Below are 18,512 nucleotides of genomic sequence, written 5' to 3'. Positions count from 1 at the left end.
GGAAGAGGCTCCTGGCCTTGAACCAGTCAGCTTTGGCTATTGTGGCAATCAGGGGAGTGAGCCAATGGATGGAAGATCTCTCTGTCTCCCTCTCTATCTGTACTATAATTCTGTCTTTCAAATGAATGACTAGATCTTCAAAAATAGTTATTCTACTTGCAATGCAGAGTGACAGAGAGGGAAAGACACACAGATACAGACAAATCATGATCTTCCATTTGCTAATTCACTCCCCAAGTGGTCTCGATGGTCAGGACTGAGCCAGGCAAAAGCCTGGTTCTCCTACATGTGTATCAGGGGCCCAAGCACATGACGAATCTTCTGCTGGATTCCCAGAAATACTAGCAGGAAGCCAGGTTGGAAGTAGAGCAACCAGGACCCTGACCAATGCTCGTGAGATGCTTGTGGCCTGGGCTGCTTAACCCACTGCACCACAATGCCAGCTCTGGGACATGGAAGCAGCGGGCAATGAAGAAACGTAGTTATATTTAATCCTCTTGTTTAACAGCTGCTTATTAAGAACATACAGGTTGAGCACTCATAATTCAATATCCAGATTGATTTGGGCTGTAAGTGTTACAGATTTAATACCTAGACTTGTTATTTTTTGTATTCCTGAATACATGCATATATACACAGTGAAGTATGTTTGGGATGGGACCTAAGTCTAAACATGAGGTTCACTTCTGTCTCATGTATACTTTACACACAGACTGAAAGTGATTTCAGACAATATGATTAGTGCGTCTGTTTCACCGTGACTCATCCCTTGAGCCGAGGTGTGACACTTTCCACTTGGGGTGGCAGGTTGTGGCCAAGAGTGAACCAGCTGATAGAACCTCTTTATGCCTCTCCTTCTCTCTGTAAGTCTGTCTTTCCAGTAAAAATAAATCTTTTTTAAAAATGTGGTTCTTTCACATTTCATGCAGTTTATTGATAAGAATGGCAAAGAGGTGGCTAAAACAAGACTGAGACCTCCTCCCAGTTAACATCAACACAGTCAACCGTCTTTAGGCAAATGCATTTAACCTAGTATCCTTCCACCATTCACGGCAGCACAAAGAGAAGACCCCTGCTTAACCATTAGTTGTACCTCAAATCCTCCACCAGGTATGTACAAGTCACAGATGGCTACCCAGGGTGCTGGAGGCAAGGGGCTGGATCTGTTCCAGACCCCGAATGTCTTCCAGGTATCAGCCAGGAACAAGAGGGGCCCCAGGAGCCAGTTAAGTCACTGGCCTTGCGGGATTCCAGCTGACCAATGATACACCTGAATGGACATTTCTTATCTAATTAGGGCATAGACAGCCCCTTTGCCAGCCCACATGTCTAGAGGAGTATAAAACTCCTTAATACATATTTTAACCGCTCCTTTTCGTCTCCATCTTCCTTCCACTCTGTGCGAAGAGGGCCCAGGAGCGGATTTTCCAATAAAGCTTCCGTTACAACTACGAACAACTTGCTGGTATTATTCCACGAGCGGGCAGTTGGCGGTTATCATCTAACAGTCACCACGTTCCCACAGGCGAGCTCTCCACCTGGCCTCATTTGTCACTGACCTCTTAACACATATACTCCACTCCAAACTGGCCAGGCTCTTGGTCTGCTGTCTCTTGATGGCTTCACATGTTATTGCAGGCCACGCAACTTCCTTTGGCACCGACTATGAGCCCTTCTCCGCCCCTATCCCAGACCCAAGTCTAGAGCCTGGACCCGATACACATTTTGCCACACATTAACTTCTCCCCATTGCTGAGCACCAAAAGCCCAAAGAACAAGCCCCTGACGTTCCTGGATACACATCCAGCCTTTCTAATCTGTCTTCAAGCCCAGAGGTGTGGCTTGTGAGCTTCTCACGGTGTTCACCCAGGCTATCAGTTGCCGGTATCGTTGGAGCACTCCACGTGGTCCCTTGCAGGCCCTGCTCCCTCCCCTCCTTCAGTCTGACCTTACCTTTCTTCCCGTGTCGGAGGGCTCAGGAACCTGCTTGCATCCTCCTCGTGGCTGCTCTGCAGGCTACTCTGCTGGCTGCTGAGAAAAGACAGAGGATGGAGCCATTAACGTTCACTTCTTTCTCAACCCAGAGGGGGAAGGATATTTAGACTTCAATTAGACAATGCAACCGGATTACAAAATTTTAAAGACGCAATTCCCCCACATACGTTTGGTGTGGACAGAGGGCCAATGTGAACAGATGAGAGACAAGGCACAAACCCTGCGAGGACTCCACCCCTCATGCTTAGGATCCGTCTGCTGCTAGCCAGAATGGAAGACCCGCCTGGTGACTCTGCCCCTTCCTGGCTGAATACACTCCCACCTGCCTCCATAAGCAGAGCCTCCAGCCATCTCCACACCCTCCGCCCCGCCCTCCCAGCCGCTCTGACAGAACAAAAATCCCCTTTTCCCTCACTCCCCTGGGGGGAGGCTCTCTAGGAAGGGGTACAGACTTGGAGAAGGAAGGGTCTGGAAGGGTATGGCGGGTGGGGAATTGCAACACATCCAAAGGCTTTTTGCAGTCATAGATTCCATCTGATGTGGGGTACAAATTTCAGTAGGCACAAGTGAGTTTTTAGAACTCAATCACACCCATTGTTTACGTGTTATCTTCAGTCATCTCCACAAGGTGAGAGCTGGGTGAAGAAGGCAGAGTGGAGTGGGTTAGTACAGCAGTGGCACCACTGAGCCTACGACATTCACTACCTGGCCCTTGGCAGAACATGCTAGTCAACTTCTGCTCTAAACAGGCTTTAATAATTCATTTCCGGGGCTGGCATCACAAGCTAACCCTCTGCCTGTGGCACCAGCATCCCATATGGGCTCCGGTTTATGTTCTGGCTGATCTGCTTCTCAACTCTGCCACCATCCATGGTGGCAGAGACTCAGCCACCTGAGGCATCACCACTAGCAGCAAGTTGGAGTGGAAAACGGAGTCAGGACCCTGAGCGGCAGGGCCTGCGAGTTGTGAAGCAGGTTTGGCTTCTGCCCAGAGCATCCCTATGGGTGCAGCTTCAAGATTCGCAGCTCCACTTCTTATCCAACTCCCTGCTAATGTACCTGAGAAAGAGAAGTCGGCTCAAGTGATTCAGTCCCTGCACCCCTGTGGGAGAACTTGAGGAAGCTTCTGGCTCCTGGCTTTGGCTTGGCCTAGACCTGGCCATCGAGGCCATTTCAGGAGTGAATCAGCAGACAAAAGATCTCTCTCTCTCTCAGTGTCTAACTCTGCCTTCCAAATAAATCTTAAAAAAAAAAAGGGGGGGTGGAGAAGGAAGGAGGAAGGAAGGAAGGACAGAAGGAGGGAGGCAGGCAAGGGAGGGAGGGAGGAAGGGAGGAAAAGAGGGAAAGAAAAGAAATGAAGAGAAGAGAAAAAAAGAACAAGGCAAAAAGGAGTTTCTATTGCCATAAATTTCACTGTAACCAAGGCAACAATATAAATAGAACTGTGTCTTTGCTCTGGCGTATTAATCTCTATAGACTCTAGAAACTTTCCTGGACCAGACTAGGATACACAACTAGAAATGTTGAGTGGCCCAGTAGAGCAGGTGCTTGCCCTGGGTGTGTACACTCTCAATCCAAAGAACATGTGGCTTGCTGCAGTTACACTCCTAACCATGCCTTTGACATTTTGGCCTACCAGCAACAAGTAAAGGACCTTAGAAGCAGTTGCCATCCAGTCTTCACACATACACCAAGGAAGCCACACATATACCTACTAGAAACTCGAACAACCCCACCACACACACACACACACACACAGCTCCCACAGCCTGGCAGAACTGTATACACCCAATCCCTTGCACTTTGCTTGACACAAAGCACTGTGTTACATCCTCACTTCCATTTTACCAACTCTGGTGCACTGACCTACTGAAAACTTCTCACCACCATATTTCACTATAATGTCATCAGCCATGGGATTCTACCATGGGACGTAGTATCAAGTACCATCAAACCGGGATGAGTTCTATTCCACAGTGGGCATCCCATGGACAGGTGGAATTCGAACTCCAAGCAGATGCAGCCAGAGAGGAGGACCAATCTAAGCCACAGACAGCACACTTCAGCGAAGGAGGCAGGGAAGATGGTAGAATATCCAGAGCCCAGGAATTCTTGAGGTCATCGTTTGTTTGGGGTAGTTTGTAGGAGGACATTGTGACCTTAGAAGGTCAGTGAGCACAGGATTATAGTTGGTTGGATAATATTTGGAGGAGAATAACCAAATGGCTACCTTTTGTATACTTTATCGGATATCATCTGCATATGTATATGAGAACACCTGATGGAATATACAAGACAAAAGGAGTTCCAAACAAAAGCATTAATGGTTTTGTTGATAAGCTCAGCACTTCCTCCCTTATCCCATATGGCCCTCAGTGTATAAAGTCTGATGCCACTAATAAACTACGGCTTTGACCATCAGTCAGGGTTCACGTGTGTTATTATCGGCTCCGTGCACCAAGTCCATCGCTGCGGGACAGCGACAGTAGTTGTCCAGTTAGTTCTGTTCTTCTGCTGCACTAAATGAGATTCCATATTCTCCTTTTACAACAGGGCCTGTGTCTACTGCTCCGCCTTTTTCATGAAGTAGGACATGTTCCTGCAGGCGAGTCCAAGGACCCAGGCCAGACATTCCTAGCATCGCTGGATCACACGCCCCGAGGGAGCAAGAACCTGACACCCACCTCACAGGCAGGCCCCAACACCTAGGCTAGGAGACATGAGTCCCGGTTGACATGAGTCAACCAGCCCAAAGTCCCAAGCAGCTTTACTGTCCCTTCAAGGAAGAGGTCAAATTTGACCTCATGCACTGGTTCTTCCTATTCCCCTTGCCCTCCTCCTGATAATCAGAAAAGTAAGCCACCAGGAGCAGGCATGTAGCCTAGAGGTGAAAACCCCCATACTCCCCATGAAAGTGTTGGGTTCAAGATCCAGTTCCTGCTCCTAACTCCAACTTTCTGCCAATGCAGGAAGATGGGAATGGCGGCTCAAGTGATGGGGATTCTATCACCCATGTAAGACATCTGTATTGCATTGCTTGCTTCCGGATCTGGCCCCGGCCTGGCCCTGGTCACAGCAGACATTTGGAGTGTGAAGCTTGGGATGGGAGTTTTATCTTTCTGTTTTTCTCTCTGGATCTCTGCCTTTCAAGTAATTGAGCGATTTTTAAAAAGTAAGCTACTAAAGAATTCCCTAGAACTGCCATAGTACCGGAGCCTCAAATATTTTGACTAGATGTTAGCAAATCATCCACTAGATGGCAATATTGACTTCCAAACCAGAAACACAAGCAGGCTAACCAATCAAGTAAACAGAATTAGGCCAAATTTTCATCCCCCTTTTAGTCTTCTCCATGGCTTAGAAAGCAGTTCTGATAATGTGAATTACAGCAACGTTACGTTACCTTCATACTGTCTTTTTTCCCCCCAAATCATGAAGAAACACCAATCAGCATGCATTTGACAAGTGCTTACATAATGCTCTCTGTGTACATACTCCAGTAAGAGGCACCTTCAATAGTGAAGGATTTACAGCCTTGGTATGTGCTGCTTGGGATTATACATAGGCTTCTCCACATCCCATCTATGTGACCTGGAGCAGCTCAGCTCCTGGGACTGTCCTTACTGAAGAAATGGAGACAGATGGTAACAATCACTCTTGGGCCCAGCTTGTTAGCCTAGTGGCTAACTTCTTCACCTTGCACACGCCGAGATCTCCTATGGGTGCCAGTTCTAATCCCACCAGCACTGCTTCCCATCCAGCTCCCTGCTTGTGGCCTGGGAAAGCAGTTAAGGACAGCCCAAAGCCTTGGGACCCTGCACTCGCGTGGGAGACTTGGAGAAAGTTCCTGGCTCCTGGCTTCAGATCAGCACAGTTCTGGCCATTGCAGCTACCTGGAGAGTGAACTAGTGGATTTAAGATCTTTTTCCCTGTATTGCCTTCTCTCTGTATATCTGCCTTTCCAATAAAAGTAAATAAATCTTTTTCTTTTTTTTTCAAAGAAAAAGATTCAGCTCTGGTGATTAAAAGTCAGATTCAAAAGAAGCAAAAACGAGAAGGAAAGGCACCACTTTTCCTGCACCAGGCACTGTTATAGCGGTTGCAGCTGACTGTCGCTGAGTCTCTCCAGCAAAGAGCTCCTATTCTAGTGGGATCCGAAGCCAGAAGTCCCATCAAAGTGTCCCACGCAGGTGTATGGTCCCAAGGCTTGAACCATTCTACGCTGCTTTCCCAGGTTGCAAGAAGAAAACTGGGTAAGTGGAGCAGCCACGACATGAACTGGTGCCCATATGCGATGCCGGCACCTGCAATCAGAGGATTAGCCAGTTGAACCATCGCTCTAGCCCCTCTAGAACTGGCTCTTTGCCATGTTACACTCAGGGGTCACTGCCTCTAAGCCTAGAAGAAGAGGTTTTGAGAGATGCAGGTGCCCCCAAATAATCACAGGGGTGTGTAAGACAGAACTGAATAAATTCCAGAGCTTAATCGCAATGGCGCATTTACCCACACTGAGGCCACACAAACTCTCATATAGCATCTCTCTGGCTTTGAGCAATGTAGTGTAACAGGACCAATTATCTCATGATAATTGGAAACTTTAAAGGGCTCTTAGTAGCAGTAGATGCCTTTGATCAATAAAAACAAGGAGATAAAATTCTTTTGGGTGGTGGATTTAGTAAAGATAGCATGAAGACCTCTGTGGGTTTGTTTCTGATGGCCATATATCCTTGGCAACTAATTAATTTTCCCCTAGTCCATTTCCTTGAAAAGTAAGAACTCAGTGATAACTCACAGCTTCATCTGCAACTACAGATCTGTGTTGAGCAGGAAGTTGAGAGTAACCCAGTCACAATACCCAAGTTCAGAAGATCCAAGTTCTAGTCATTTTCATATTTAAAAAACAAAAGAGATTAGTTAGTTAGTTAGTTACTAGAAAGGCAGAGTAAGGGGTTGGCACCATGGCATAGTGCTCTAAGCTTCAACCTGCAGTGCCAGCATCCCATATGGGCACTGGTTCATGTTCCAGCTGCTTCACTTCCTATCCAGCTCTCTGCTTGTGGCTGGGGAATGCAGCAGAGGATGGCTCAAAGTTTTGGGATCCTGCCATCCATGTGGGAGGCCATAACGAAGCTCTTGGCTCCTAGCTTCCTATCAGCTCAGCTCTGGCTATGTAGCCTTTGGGGAGTGAAACAGTGGATGAAAGATCTCTGTTTCTCCTCTCTGTAACTCTGCCTTTCAGATCAAAGTAAAATTAATTTCTTTTAAGGCAAAATGATACAGAAAGAGATCTTCCTTCTGCTGGTTTACTTTGCAATTGGGCCAAGCTGATACCAGGAGCCTGGAACTTCATTTGGGTCTCCCACATGGGTGGTGGCAGCCCAAGGACTTGGGCCACCTTTGGCTGCCTTCTCAGACTTACTAGCAGAGGCGAATCGGAATCAAAAGAAGCTGTGACTCATCCAATGCTCCTAGACGAAATGCTGCCGTCTCCGGTGGGCAGCTCAGCCTGTTACATCCACGACACCAGCCCCAGTATTCTAGGCCTGCCTCTGCACTTCGCATGGGGACACTGGGCAAATCATTTTACTTGGAATTCTAAGCTTCTGATGGGCATGTGATATTTTACAAGACCGTAGAAGAATTCGAAACAGAAGCCATACTACCAAGCGTCCGGGGTGATGTTCGACCTTTGGCATGTGAACCACCAAAGTGCCAACTCTACTCAACAGTTACATTTTAGTTTGGCAGATGGATCACAGAACAGATGTTCAGTGGTGAAAATGCTGAGAACTAGTGGCCTAAAAAGTAGGGCCACACATCTCAGACAGCTGCATTTTCTACTTGAAGCACTCCCACGGACACGAGCATTGTGACATTCAGTTCCAGATGGAATATGAGAGGTGTGTGGGGGAAGAGGAGGCAGGTCACAAAGCAGTGGGGAAGGAAGAATAGTTTGTTTTTCACCTGGCAAGCAGGTATGGGAAAGTCTAAGAATAGGACTTAAATAAACAGATGTTTTTGGGGCACAGGGAATGCCTGCCAACTTCTTACACAACATACCTTAACATTCTCAAACACCACTTAGGAAACAACACATTCTGGCTGAAAACCAGTAATTTATCTATCAAGTTAGCCAGACTGCTTCTGCTTAATGGCTCCCAGGGGAATCTGCAGTGAGGCGGGAGCTGCTCAAATGCCCAAGGATTCACAATCCAGCTAAACAGCTAGCTCACCAAAACTCACAAACTCTCCCCTAATAGTTCTTTCACCTCTCAGCATGATCGTGTCTGTCTCAAAAACTCTCAACTCCTGTTTTTCCTTCTCCTCGTAGCCATTTCATTTAAACAATATAATACCTGGTGATTGCCCGACTTACATCCCAGGCAGGAATGGAGCAGCCAGAGCCAGCAGGCTGGAACTCAATCTTGGTGCTCCCGGTAGGCAGAGGGACCCAAGCACCTGAGCTATCAATCAGCTGCCTCCCAGGATGTGTGTTAGCAAGCAGCTGGGTCAGAAGCAGAGGAGAGCCAGGACTCAGCCAGGAGCTCTGATGTGGGTGTTGCCAGGTGGGACACAAACCATGGCACCAAACGTTTGTTCCCAGCTTCCCAGTGATGTTGAGGGCAATGAGGGGTGACAGCCACTGGGCGTTACCCTTGATGCTCTGACCTCCTCGCTGACTCACCAGTCAATCCACTGAAATCTGAGCCCTATACCCACTACTCCTTGGTTTAACTGCCTCAGCCAGTTGACAATGGTTCATCCGCATCTCTTCGGACAATCCAGCTATGATGTACCACCTGCCTTGCTTTCTACCACACCACTCCATCCTGGTCTACTGTTGATCTTCTTTTCTCCATTTCAGTGATGTTCATGAGCTCCTTAAATGTTGTCCAGGACTCCTTCGGTCACTCATTTATCAACTATGTACTAAACACTATCCTGGAATTGGATACTGGTGCACAGAAGTCGAAAAAAATGGACGAGGCCTCTGTTCACAAGGAGTTTACCTCTTATTATATTCCTTCTTTCTGCGTTTTACCAGGCAAACCTATCACATGGACCTCTATAACGGCTCTCAGTAAACAATGCAGTAACAATGCACATTCGTGAGTGAGCTTCATAGCTTTCAGCAGATTCTCCAGTATGCTGTGACCCATAAAAGGTTAGAATTTATTCCAGTACATTCCTTGGGGTTCTCATTCACACCCAAGACTTCAATCACAATGGACATACTGATATCACCCACAGCCACGGAAGAGACCTGAGCCACCCCATGCGGTGGATGCTGGTCATATATGGTTATGGCTGGTCATATATGGCTTCTGTAAAGACAGCACAGAAAGAGAACATTTCTACTATTGCTGAAAGCGTTGTTGGAAAGCATTGGTATAGAAAATTCCAGACCAAACCTAGGGTTTAACTCTAGCTTTGCTATTTGTTGAGTACATCTGAGTGATCTCATTAACCTCTCTCTGTATTCTCACCTTGAACGTGTTAAATAAAATGTAAGCACAGGTGACTCCTGACTTAAGACTCTCTGACCCATGAGATTTCAACTTCATGAAGGTGAAGAAAAGATATACATTCAATGAAAACCATGCTGTTCCGTGTAGGCCCCGGTCTCCCAAGGGTTAACTCCACAGCTTAGCTTGTTTCTAAGAGGTAACACAGTGGGAAATCTTGGCCTAATGCATTTAACCCCTGGCTTCACTGCAAGTTCCCTCTTCCTTACTTTCCTTTTGTTAAGATGCCCCCAGGGGAGCTTAGGTGTTGCTTGAACATTGGGATAATACTGGGAGGGACTAAGCAGACTATAAAAGATGCAGGATACTTGGAATAAACTTGGCATTCTGTGTACAAGAGTGACCCACTGCGTGTTGTCTTATGTGTTGTCTTATGTGTTGCCTGTTTGCAACCCTAGTCCCTCCGCTCAGCTCGGGGTACGCGGTGACGGTGATGCGGGCGTTGCCAACAGTTCCGGATTCCTGTCAGTGTGAAAATCCAGAGAGAAACAGCTGACATTCATTCCATAGTGTGTGTGTGCTGTGGAGCTAAGATGGTCAGTAAGAGAGATGATCATGCGTACTTTCAACTCACGTTGGTTTCAGATTCTCATGGGTTTATGGGAGATATAACTCCATTCAGTGTTGGGGAGCATCTGTAATTGCATAAATGTTTAAGAGGGCCAAATGTGTTAAAACACAGAGCACCTAACCTAAGACTTGGCAAGTGACAAGTATCCAACAAGTGCGAATGACGCTTCTTTATTCTCCTACATTTGCAGCATGACCAAGTCCTCTCGAATACCCAAGAAGAACCCCTCACTGAGCATCCCTAATACTGACCTCACCACCTTCATTGCTGCTAGTACAAGAGGCACATTAACCCACATCAGCTGCACACCAAATTCTGGAGACTCTGCTTCCTTCTGCCTCCCTGGCCCCCACCCTCCACATATCACTGCCCTGCAACTGCCTTAGACCACACTCTCGTCAGTTGGAGAGAATTATTTGGAGAGATTTATTTGAATAGGTTCCCAATCACTATTCCTGTAGCCAATCTGGTCCCTCTCCCATCCACCTTTGACATAAATCCAACAATCTTACAGTCATGTAGATTGTATCATGTCTCTAACTTAAAATTCCTCAGGATTCCAAAAATTTCAAAGCAAAGTTCAAACTCTCTAACTTGGCAACCTAAGCCCCATAACCTAGCTACTGTCTCAATTCCTGTCTCTGTCAGCTCACATCCACTCTGCACTCCAGTCTAGCTACTTGCCATGGCCCTTGGCTCAATTATTTTCGGGTCCTAGGATGATGGTGGAAGCAATCGGGGTTAGAGGCTGAGAGCTCTAGCTTGAGGTTGCCTGCATGCAAATGCTGGCTCTTCTACCCCTGCCACTCTGTTACAACCTCCGCAAAATAGTGAAGCTAGGATCTATTGTGTGTTGTAAGAAGTACATAAGAAAACTCCCACCAAATACTTGGAAAGTATTGTGGCATTAACCTGAGGCCTGATATTACAGCTATTGCTGTCCTTCCAAAATGAGACCAGGCCAAAGACATCTTCCCTGATGACCATCCCTCACAGCACAGTGCTAGAGCATCCTGTACTACTGTTCATGAAAGTAAGTATTATAGTTAATGACATGCTTCTCTATACCTTTTTTTTTTTAAAAGATTTACTTATATTGGAAAGGCAGATATACAGAGAGGAAGAGAGAGAGAGGAAGATCTTCCGTCCGATGATTCACTCCCCAAGTGGCCACAACAGCCAGAGCTAAGCCAATCTGAAGCCAGGAGCCAGGAGCTTCCTTCAGGTCTCCCACATGAGTGCAGGGTCCCAAGGCTTATGGGCCGTCCTCAACAACTTTCCCAGGCCACAAGCAGAGAGCTGGATGGGGAGCGGGGCCACCAGGAATAGAACTGGAAAGTATACGGGATCTTAGCGCGTGCAAGGCAAGGGCTAGCCACTAAGCTATAGCACCAGACCCTTCCCTATACCTTCCACCAATTATTCAAAAAAAATTTTTTTTTCTTACTTCTTTCAAAGCCCAGTGCCACAATCTGTTGTGTGGTAAAAGGGTTAGCTATCTATCCCTGTCTTGTCTTATTCTCTTCCCCTGGGCATTCTGTGTGGAACTCAAGGTCAGGGACAGGGTCTACAGTGTCAAGATGTCCACTATTCAGTTGAAATTCCTGATGTGGCACGCATCCACATATGTTTTCAATGACTGTGTTCAAAAGCATTAGGGCTCAGCTTTGGAGACACCTATTTGAGGTGGGCAAATGGAGACTTTTAAAATAAAGAAGGCAGTGTAACAAAACCCTCCAGTCTCTTCCAAATAGCAGCATATTGCTCCCCTGCCCTGCGTGAACGTTGTGGCCAGACTCTACGAAACTCGGCTTGGGGAGGCTCGGTCTGCTGCTCATGGGCGCCTCCAGCAGAAGACAGCCTGCAAAGACCTCTGCAGATCAACACTGCACACGGCTGTGACTCTTTTATTCACTTCCTTCTGAACTGCCTGGCGGTTTGAATTCTTATGTCAGTTCTTAGATCACATGAATACAGATAATCAAGCTCTGATTGGGGGAAAATTTAAATATTCTTCCTAAGGTCTTGTTATAGAACATTTTCATAAGGGAAAAAGATCGCTTATCCACAACAAAATTATAGGGCTCTCACCACAATTTTTTTCTAGATTTCTTTTTCTTTATTGCAAAAGCAGATTTACAGAGAGAAGAAGAGGTAGACAGAAAGATCTTCCATCCGCTGGTTCACTCCCCAGGCGGTCGCAACAGCCAGAGCTGACCTGACTTGAAGCCAGGAGCCAGGAGTTTCTTCTGGGTCTCCCATGCAGGTGCAAGGTCCCAAGGCTTAGGGCCGTGCTCGACTGCTTTCCCAGGCCACAAGTAGAGAGTCGGATGGGAAGCAGGGCTGCTGGGATTAGAACCAGTGTCCATATGCGATGCTACTGCTTGCAGGTGGAGTATTAACCAAGTGATCCATCACATTGGTCCCAAGCAAATGTGTCGTGATTCTCCACCCTTTTCCTCCAATCTCTGGAGTAAAACCCGGCTATATTCAAGGCAAGCACTTTAGCCGCTAGGTTACAATGACGGGCCCGCCACAAACAATTAAAAGGGACTATGTGGATACTCCAGTCCAGATTCCAAGCAGCTTTCTAAGAAAGGGAGCAAGGAAGCCTTGTGTCAGCTTCAGTTCTCTTGTACTGCTCTCAGCTGAAGAGCACGCTCCTCTCCTTGGTCTCTCACTTTCCAGTAGCTAGGCTCCTTGGCCCAACCACCCGTAGCTTCACAGAGAAATCTGAGCCACTCTTAAGAGTCTACGCAGGGCCCGGCGGCGTGGCCTAGCGGCTAAAGTCCTCGCCTTGAAAGCCCCGGGATCCCATATGGGCGCTGGTTCTAATCCCGGCAGCTCCACTTCCCATCCAGCTCCCTGCTTGTGGCCTGGGAAAGCAGTCGAGGACGGCCCAATGCTTTGGGACACTGCACCCGCATGGGAGACCCGGAAGAGGTTCCTGGTTCCCGGCATCGGATCGGCACGTAGCGGCCCATTGCGGCTCACTTGGGGAGTGAATCATCGGATGGAAGATCTTCCTCTCTGTCTCTCCTCCTCTCTGTATATCCGGCTTTCCAATAATAATAAAATCTTTTTTTTTTTTTTTAAAAAAAAAGAGTCTACACAAAGGTAGACTTAAAGGCAACGTTCCTTGAGGAGGGAATGCACCCAAGCAACTTGAAGTCTGTGCAAGCTGTCAGAAGCCTGGACTGAGGAGCCCCAAGGCCAGCCCCCTGTACTCCCTCGGCCTGTGCCACACTTTCCTTCATTCACAGACCACAATCAGAAAATCCCTTGTTTCCCAATCCAGAGTGTCACACTGCAGGGGAAAAAGGCAGTGCTTACTAGAGAATTTTTTTCCTCATTAACTCTATTTAGTTTATCATTTTATGCTACAATTCCATAGGTTCTGGGATTTCCTGAGCCACCCCCCCACCGTCTTAATGGCCCCTCCCCCTGATTTCCCCTATATCATTACAATAGTATAGTCCTTTGTAATCAGTCATAAATCAATCATGCTGCTGTTTAAGTGTATCCTGACATTGCAGGCATGGACAATGACAGACAGTCCAGCAGCCTATTATCAAGACATACTTAACAATTTCATTGGAAGTCCATTTTTTATTTGAAAATAGAGGTGCACACTATATTGTATCCTCACATCTGGATATTATAGTCTCCTTTACACAGTTACTATATATCCCCTTAAATGAGAAGCCACAAAATAAAGTCAATAACAGAAAGAAAAAATAGAAAATTAACAACATGAAGCTAAGCAACATGCTACTGAATGATCAACATGTCACTGAAGAAATGAAAAAGAAAATAAAAAACCTTAAAGTAAATGATGCCACTGTGTGACCTATGAGTCAGTGAGGAAATTAATCAGAAAAAAAACCCCTTTCTTGAATGAATGAAAATTAAAACAAAAATATCAAACCACCAGCAAGCCAGAAGGCACTTCATGCACAGATACCTCCACACCCTATACTGGACAATGTGATAGATCGGCTGAACTGCTCAAGAGAAGAGGTTCGAGTTCCTTCTCCATCCACTGGCTCCTTCCCATGAGGGCACCCAGACTTCATTATTGCAAAATCAGATGTACAGAGAGGAGGGACAGAGAGGAAGATCTTCTGTCTGTTGATTCACTCCCCAAGTGACCGCAACAGCCGGTGCTGCACCATCCAAAGCCAAGAGCCAGGAACTTCCTCTAAGTCTCCTACACAGGTGCAGTGTCCCAAAGCTTTGGGCCGTCCTCGACTGCTTTCCCAGGCCACAAGCAGGGAGCTGGATGGGAAGCGGGGCTGCTGAGATTAGAACCGGCATCCATGTGGGATCCTGGCATGTTAAAGGCAAGGACTTCAGCTGCTAGGCCACCGTGCTGGGCCCAATGCTTCTGTTTTCTCACAACCTCCCAACTTCCTCTCCACTGAACTATATCCCCAGCTGTCATGCCTCAGAAGATACAACTGATGCCCGGCGCGATAGCCTAGCTGCAAAGTCCTTGCCTTACATGCACCAGGATCCCATATGGGCGCCAGTTCTAATCCCGGCAGCTCCACTTCTCATCCAGCTCCCTGCTTGTGGCCTGGGAAAGCAGTTGAGGACGGCCCAATGCATTGGGACACTGCACCCACGTGGGAGACCCGGAAGAGGTTCCTGGTTCCCGGCTTCGGATCAGCGCACATCGGCCCGTTGCGGCTCACTTGGGGAGTGAATCATCGGAGGGAAGATCTTTCTCTCTGTCTCTCCTCCTCTCTGGATATCTAACTTTCCAATAAAAATAAAATAAATCTTACAAAAAAAACCCCCTGCTATGGCATGGTCTCTCCTTGGCTTCTCTTCCTCTGCTCCATATGGGATCCCGGCACATGCAAGGTGAGGATTTAGCCACTAAGCCATCATGCTGGGTCCATAGCTACAGCTGCGCTGGTAATCTCAGCCAAAGCCATGATTTCAACAAAACCCACTGCTTTGTTCCCAAAGCCTGAGCAGCTATCACCAGGGGAAATGGTAGATCTACCTAGACCTTGGACTTTAGCAATATATATATATACACACAAATATTTTATAATTCATTCAAGACACTGCATGCTAATATTCCGCAGTTAATATCCACATCTTCCCATCAACGGAATTCTCTCCAGTCCACAGAAGGCTTCCTTGCACATTCTTCCATATACTCTCTGCAACCTCACAAAGTACCTAATATATGAGTCTGGACTCATGGCCTGTTTGTAAGTGCTGCTGACATAAGAAACGAGGATTGTGCCCAGCAGCAGGGCAGGGAGAGTCCTCCCACAGTCACGACGTGGTCGCCTGGCTCCGCAGCCAATCTGGAGAAAACCAGAGCAGAGACCCCAGAAGCAACCACCAAACTCCGACAAGAACATTCTGGAAGCCCAAGTAAAAGGAACACTGATCCATTCACAACTGATTAAAATCAAATTCAATTCGGAACAAACACGTTTTCAAGACTCTCATGACTATGTTTTCCCAACTGGTAATTAATTTTATAACCACCTGCTTCTTTCCCTCTAATTAACAGAAGTCAAATCTCTCACAAAGCTGAAAACATCTCCAGCTTCTGCTATTGTAGAGAAGAAACACGTGAACCCAAGAATGGGAGCTCTCCCTCAGTGTGTGTATGTATTTATGTGTGTGTGGGTGGTATGCCTCTCAAATACATCAATATAATTTGTAATAAAATGGCTGAAAAGGTGAGGGTGCTTAATGGAAAGTTCATACTATTTTATGTTTTAATTTTTTTTATTTGAAATGCAGAGTTACAAAAAGAAGGGGAGACACACACATAGAGCCGCTTGCTGATTCACTCGTGTGAGCCAGGGCGGGGCCAGGCTGAAGCCCAGAGACAAGAGTTTCAGCCAGGTCTCCTTAGTGGGGGCAGGAGCGTAAACATCGTACTGTCTTCCACTGCAATCCAAGGTGCGTTAGCAGGGAGTTGAGTCAGGTGGAGCAGCAGGGTCTTGATCTGCACCCATGTGGGATGCCAGCCTCCACAGGCAGACATCAGGGGCTCCACCGCAATGCCAGCCTCCAGGCTCTTTTCATTCCATTTCCCATGAGCCCTTTGCTGTCCTCCCTTCACGAGTCCTGAGAAGTCTGCAGGGAAGACACGGGCAGCCTTACGTTCTGCTGATGGCGGGGGTCAAGCAGGCAGGCACCCAAAAAGAGCAAATGCTGATCCCACTGGAAAAGGATGAATGCTCGGGTTCTGAAGCATAAGAGAAAAGGGGGTGGCAGATTCATGCAGAAACCCTACCACAGGGAACTGCACCAGTGACCATGGAGTTCAAGGACAAAGGGGCTGGAGGCTGTGCTGATTTCCAGAAAAAATCTGCTCAGTTTCCAGCGTCCCCTTACCAGGCCCCACTCCCAACCCCGGCCCTGCCCCCATCCAATGTCATTTTCCCTAGCCCCAGGAAAAACTGGCTTGTGGTCAAACTATTATCTTGTTGTTTTTCCAATTGGAAGAAATAAAAACACTCCTACCCAAGAATTCTTGTCATCTAAACTCACAGAGAGGCCCTCGGGGGGCTGGGAAGAAACAACAGCGGTGACCGGAGTGGGGCTGGGTGTACAAGGGTAATAATATCCAATCTATGCCATAAGGCCATTTTCCACATGGGATTAAGCTCTTTGTGTTCTCTGTCACACACTTGGGCAGCATTCTTATGAAGTCTGTATATCACACTCACGTGTTGTTGCTATGAAGGCAGCAAAGAACTGGGTAACTCAGAATATTGTACAAAAGAAAACAGTAGTTGAAACACAATGTATTTAGGATGTTTGAGCTTTAATGAAACACACACACACACAGAGTCCTATCCTATTTTCAATTAACCCTCAAGTTCAGTTCTGGGACCCATCGAGATAGACAAGGACATAGAAAGGATTTTGATGATCCACAATGCAGCTCATTAATTCTTTTTTTTTTTTAAACCCACACACACTTTTTGACTGGCAGCCTGTAACATGGAAAACATGCGAAGCCAATTTGAGGTAGGCCAAGCCATGAGCTAGAAAGGGGGCAGACACAAAACACACTAGATGCTTTATTTTTGTTTATATGGTAAACTAACGTCCCAATTACTCTTATCAGCATTTTCTCTCTTTAACTTCTTTAAATTTATTGAATGTATTTCAAAGAGAAATGACAGACACTGAGACAGAGCGCTTCCACCCTCCGATCCACTTCCCAAGTGTCTGCAACAGTGCCTGGTAGAGACTGAGGCTGGCGTCACGGCTCGGGCCAGTCTCCCCGGTGGGCAGCAGCAGCCACCCTATCGCCGAGCCGTCGGCACTGCCTCCCAGGCTGCTCACGAGCAGGACACTGCAGCCAGCAGCCAGAACCGGCAGGCCAACTCGGGTTCTCTGATAGGCAGTGTGACCATCCCAATCTCTAGGCCAAAAATCTCCCCCACTCTTGGGTTTCTCAAGCTTTATTCTGCTGTTTGCGATTTCTTTATAACAAGGAGTGTCCCACGTTTCTTAACAAGGAGTGTCCCACGTTTCTCGTTCACCCAATCTTCACTAACTCCAAGGGCTCCTCATTACAACTGCAAATCATCCACGACGTGCTGTTCCTTCTGACCAACACACCCTCCCCTAAAGCAGCTCCTAGAATGTTTTTCCAAATTCATGAGAAGGCAGGCAACAACACTGGTGTTGCCCAACCTCCACAAACTGTTGTTTGAATACTTCATGTTAACGCTGCTGTGCAGGTAGTATTGAGTGACTGACACTGGCCCAGGAGCTCTCCAAGTCAGAGGAACATCACAGAGGCACCAGGCACGAGCCCAGAAGAAACTACCCCCCCCCCGCCAGGATGCCATCACCTAAAGGAACTGCCCACCTGCAGAGTATCCACATGTGTAAAGAGTTAGATGGGCAAACAGGTACTTAGAGTCATATCTATGTTGCAATGGAGAAGACAAACAAGATGTTTGGGCCAGCACTGTGGTAAGCCTCTGCCTACACCATCAGCATTTCATATGAGCACCGGTTTGCATTTTGGCTACTCCACTTCAGATCCAGCTTCCTGCTAATGGCCTGAGAAAGCAGCAGTGGATGGCTCAAGTCCTGGGGTCCCTGCACTCACATGGAAGACACAGAAGAAGCTCCTGGCTCCTGACTTTGGATCAGTTCAGCTCTGGTCACGACAGCCATTTGGGGAATGAACCAGTAGATGAAAAATCTCTCCCTGCTTCTCTGTAACTCTGCCTTTCCAGGGTCCGGCAGCATGGCCTAGTGGCTAAAGTCCTCGGCCTTGAACGTGCCGGGATCCTATATGGGCGCTGGTTCTAATCCCATGTGGGAGACCTGGAAGAAGTTCCTGGCTCCTGGCTTCGGACTGGCGTAGCACTGCCCGTTGCGGTCATTTGGGGAGTGAATCATCAGACAGACAA

General features: G+C 47.3%; 1 protein-coding gene across 6 annotated transcripts in view; it reads right to left on the bottom strand.

The window, feature by feature from the left end:
- GRAMD1B (GRAM domain containing 1B) overlaps positions 1-18,512 on the bottom strand; it is a 197,963-nt gene that overhangs the window by 137,221 nt on the left and 42,230 nt on the right. For 4 of the 6 annotated variants that reach the window (XM_004584974.3, XM_058664027.1, XM_058664024.1 and 1 more), the window contains exon 2: positions 1,954-2,031. In XM_004584974.3, the coding sequence (XP_004585031.2) occupies positions 1,954-2,031 (78 nt within the window). The remainder of the gene's footprint in view (positions 1-1,953; positions 2,032-18,512) is intronic. The other 2 variants (XM_036493626.2, XM_058664028.1) reach the window with 1 other exon arrangement.

The sequence above is a fragment of the Ochotona princeps genome, chromosome 4, assembly GCF_030435755.1.
Source record: "Ochotona princeps isolate mOchPri1 chromosome 4, mOchPri1.hap1, whole genome shotgun sequence".
NCBI lineage: Eukaryota > Metazoa > Chordata > Mammalia > Lagomorpha > Ochotonidae > Ochotona > Ochotona princeps.
This window is presented reverse-complemented; position numbering and strand designations above follow the sequence as displayed.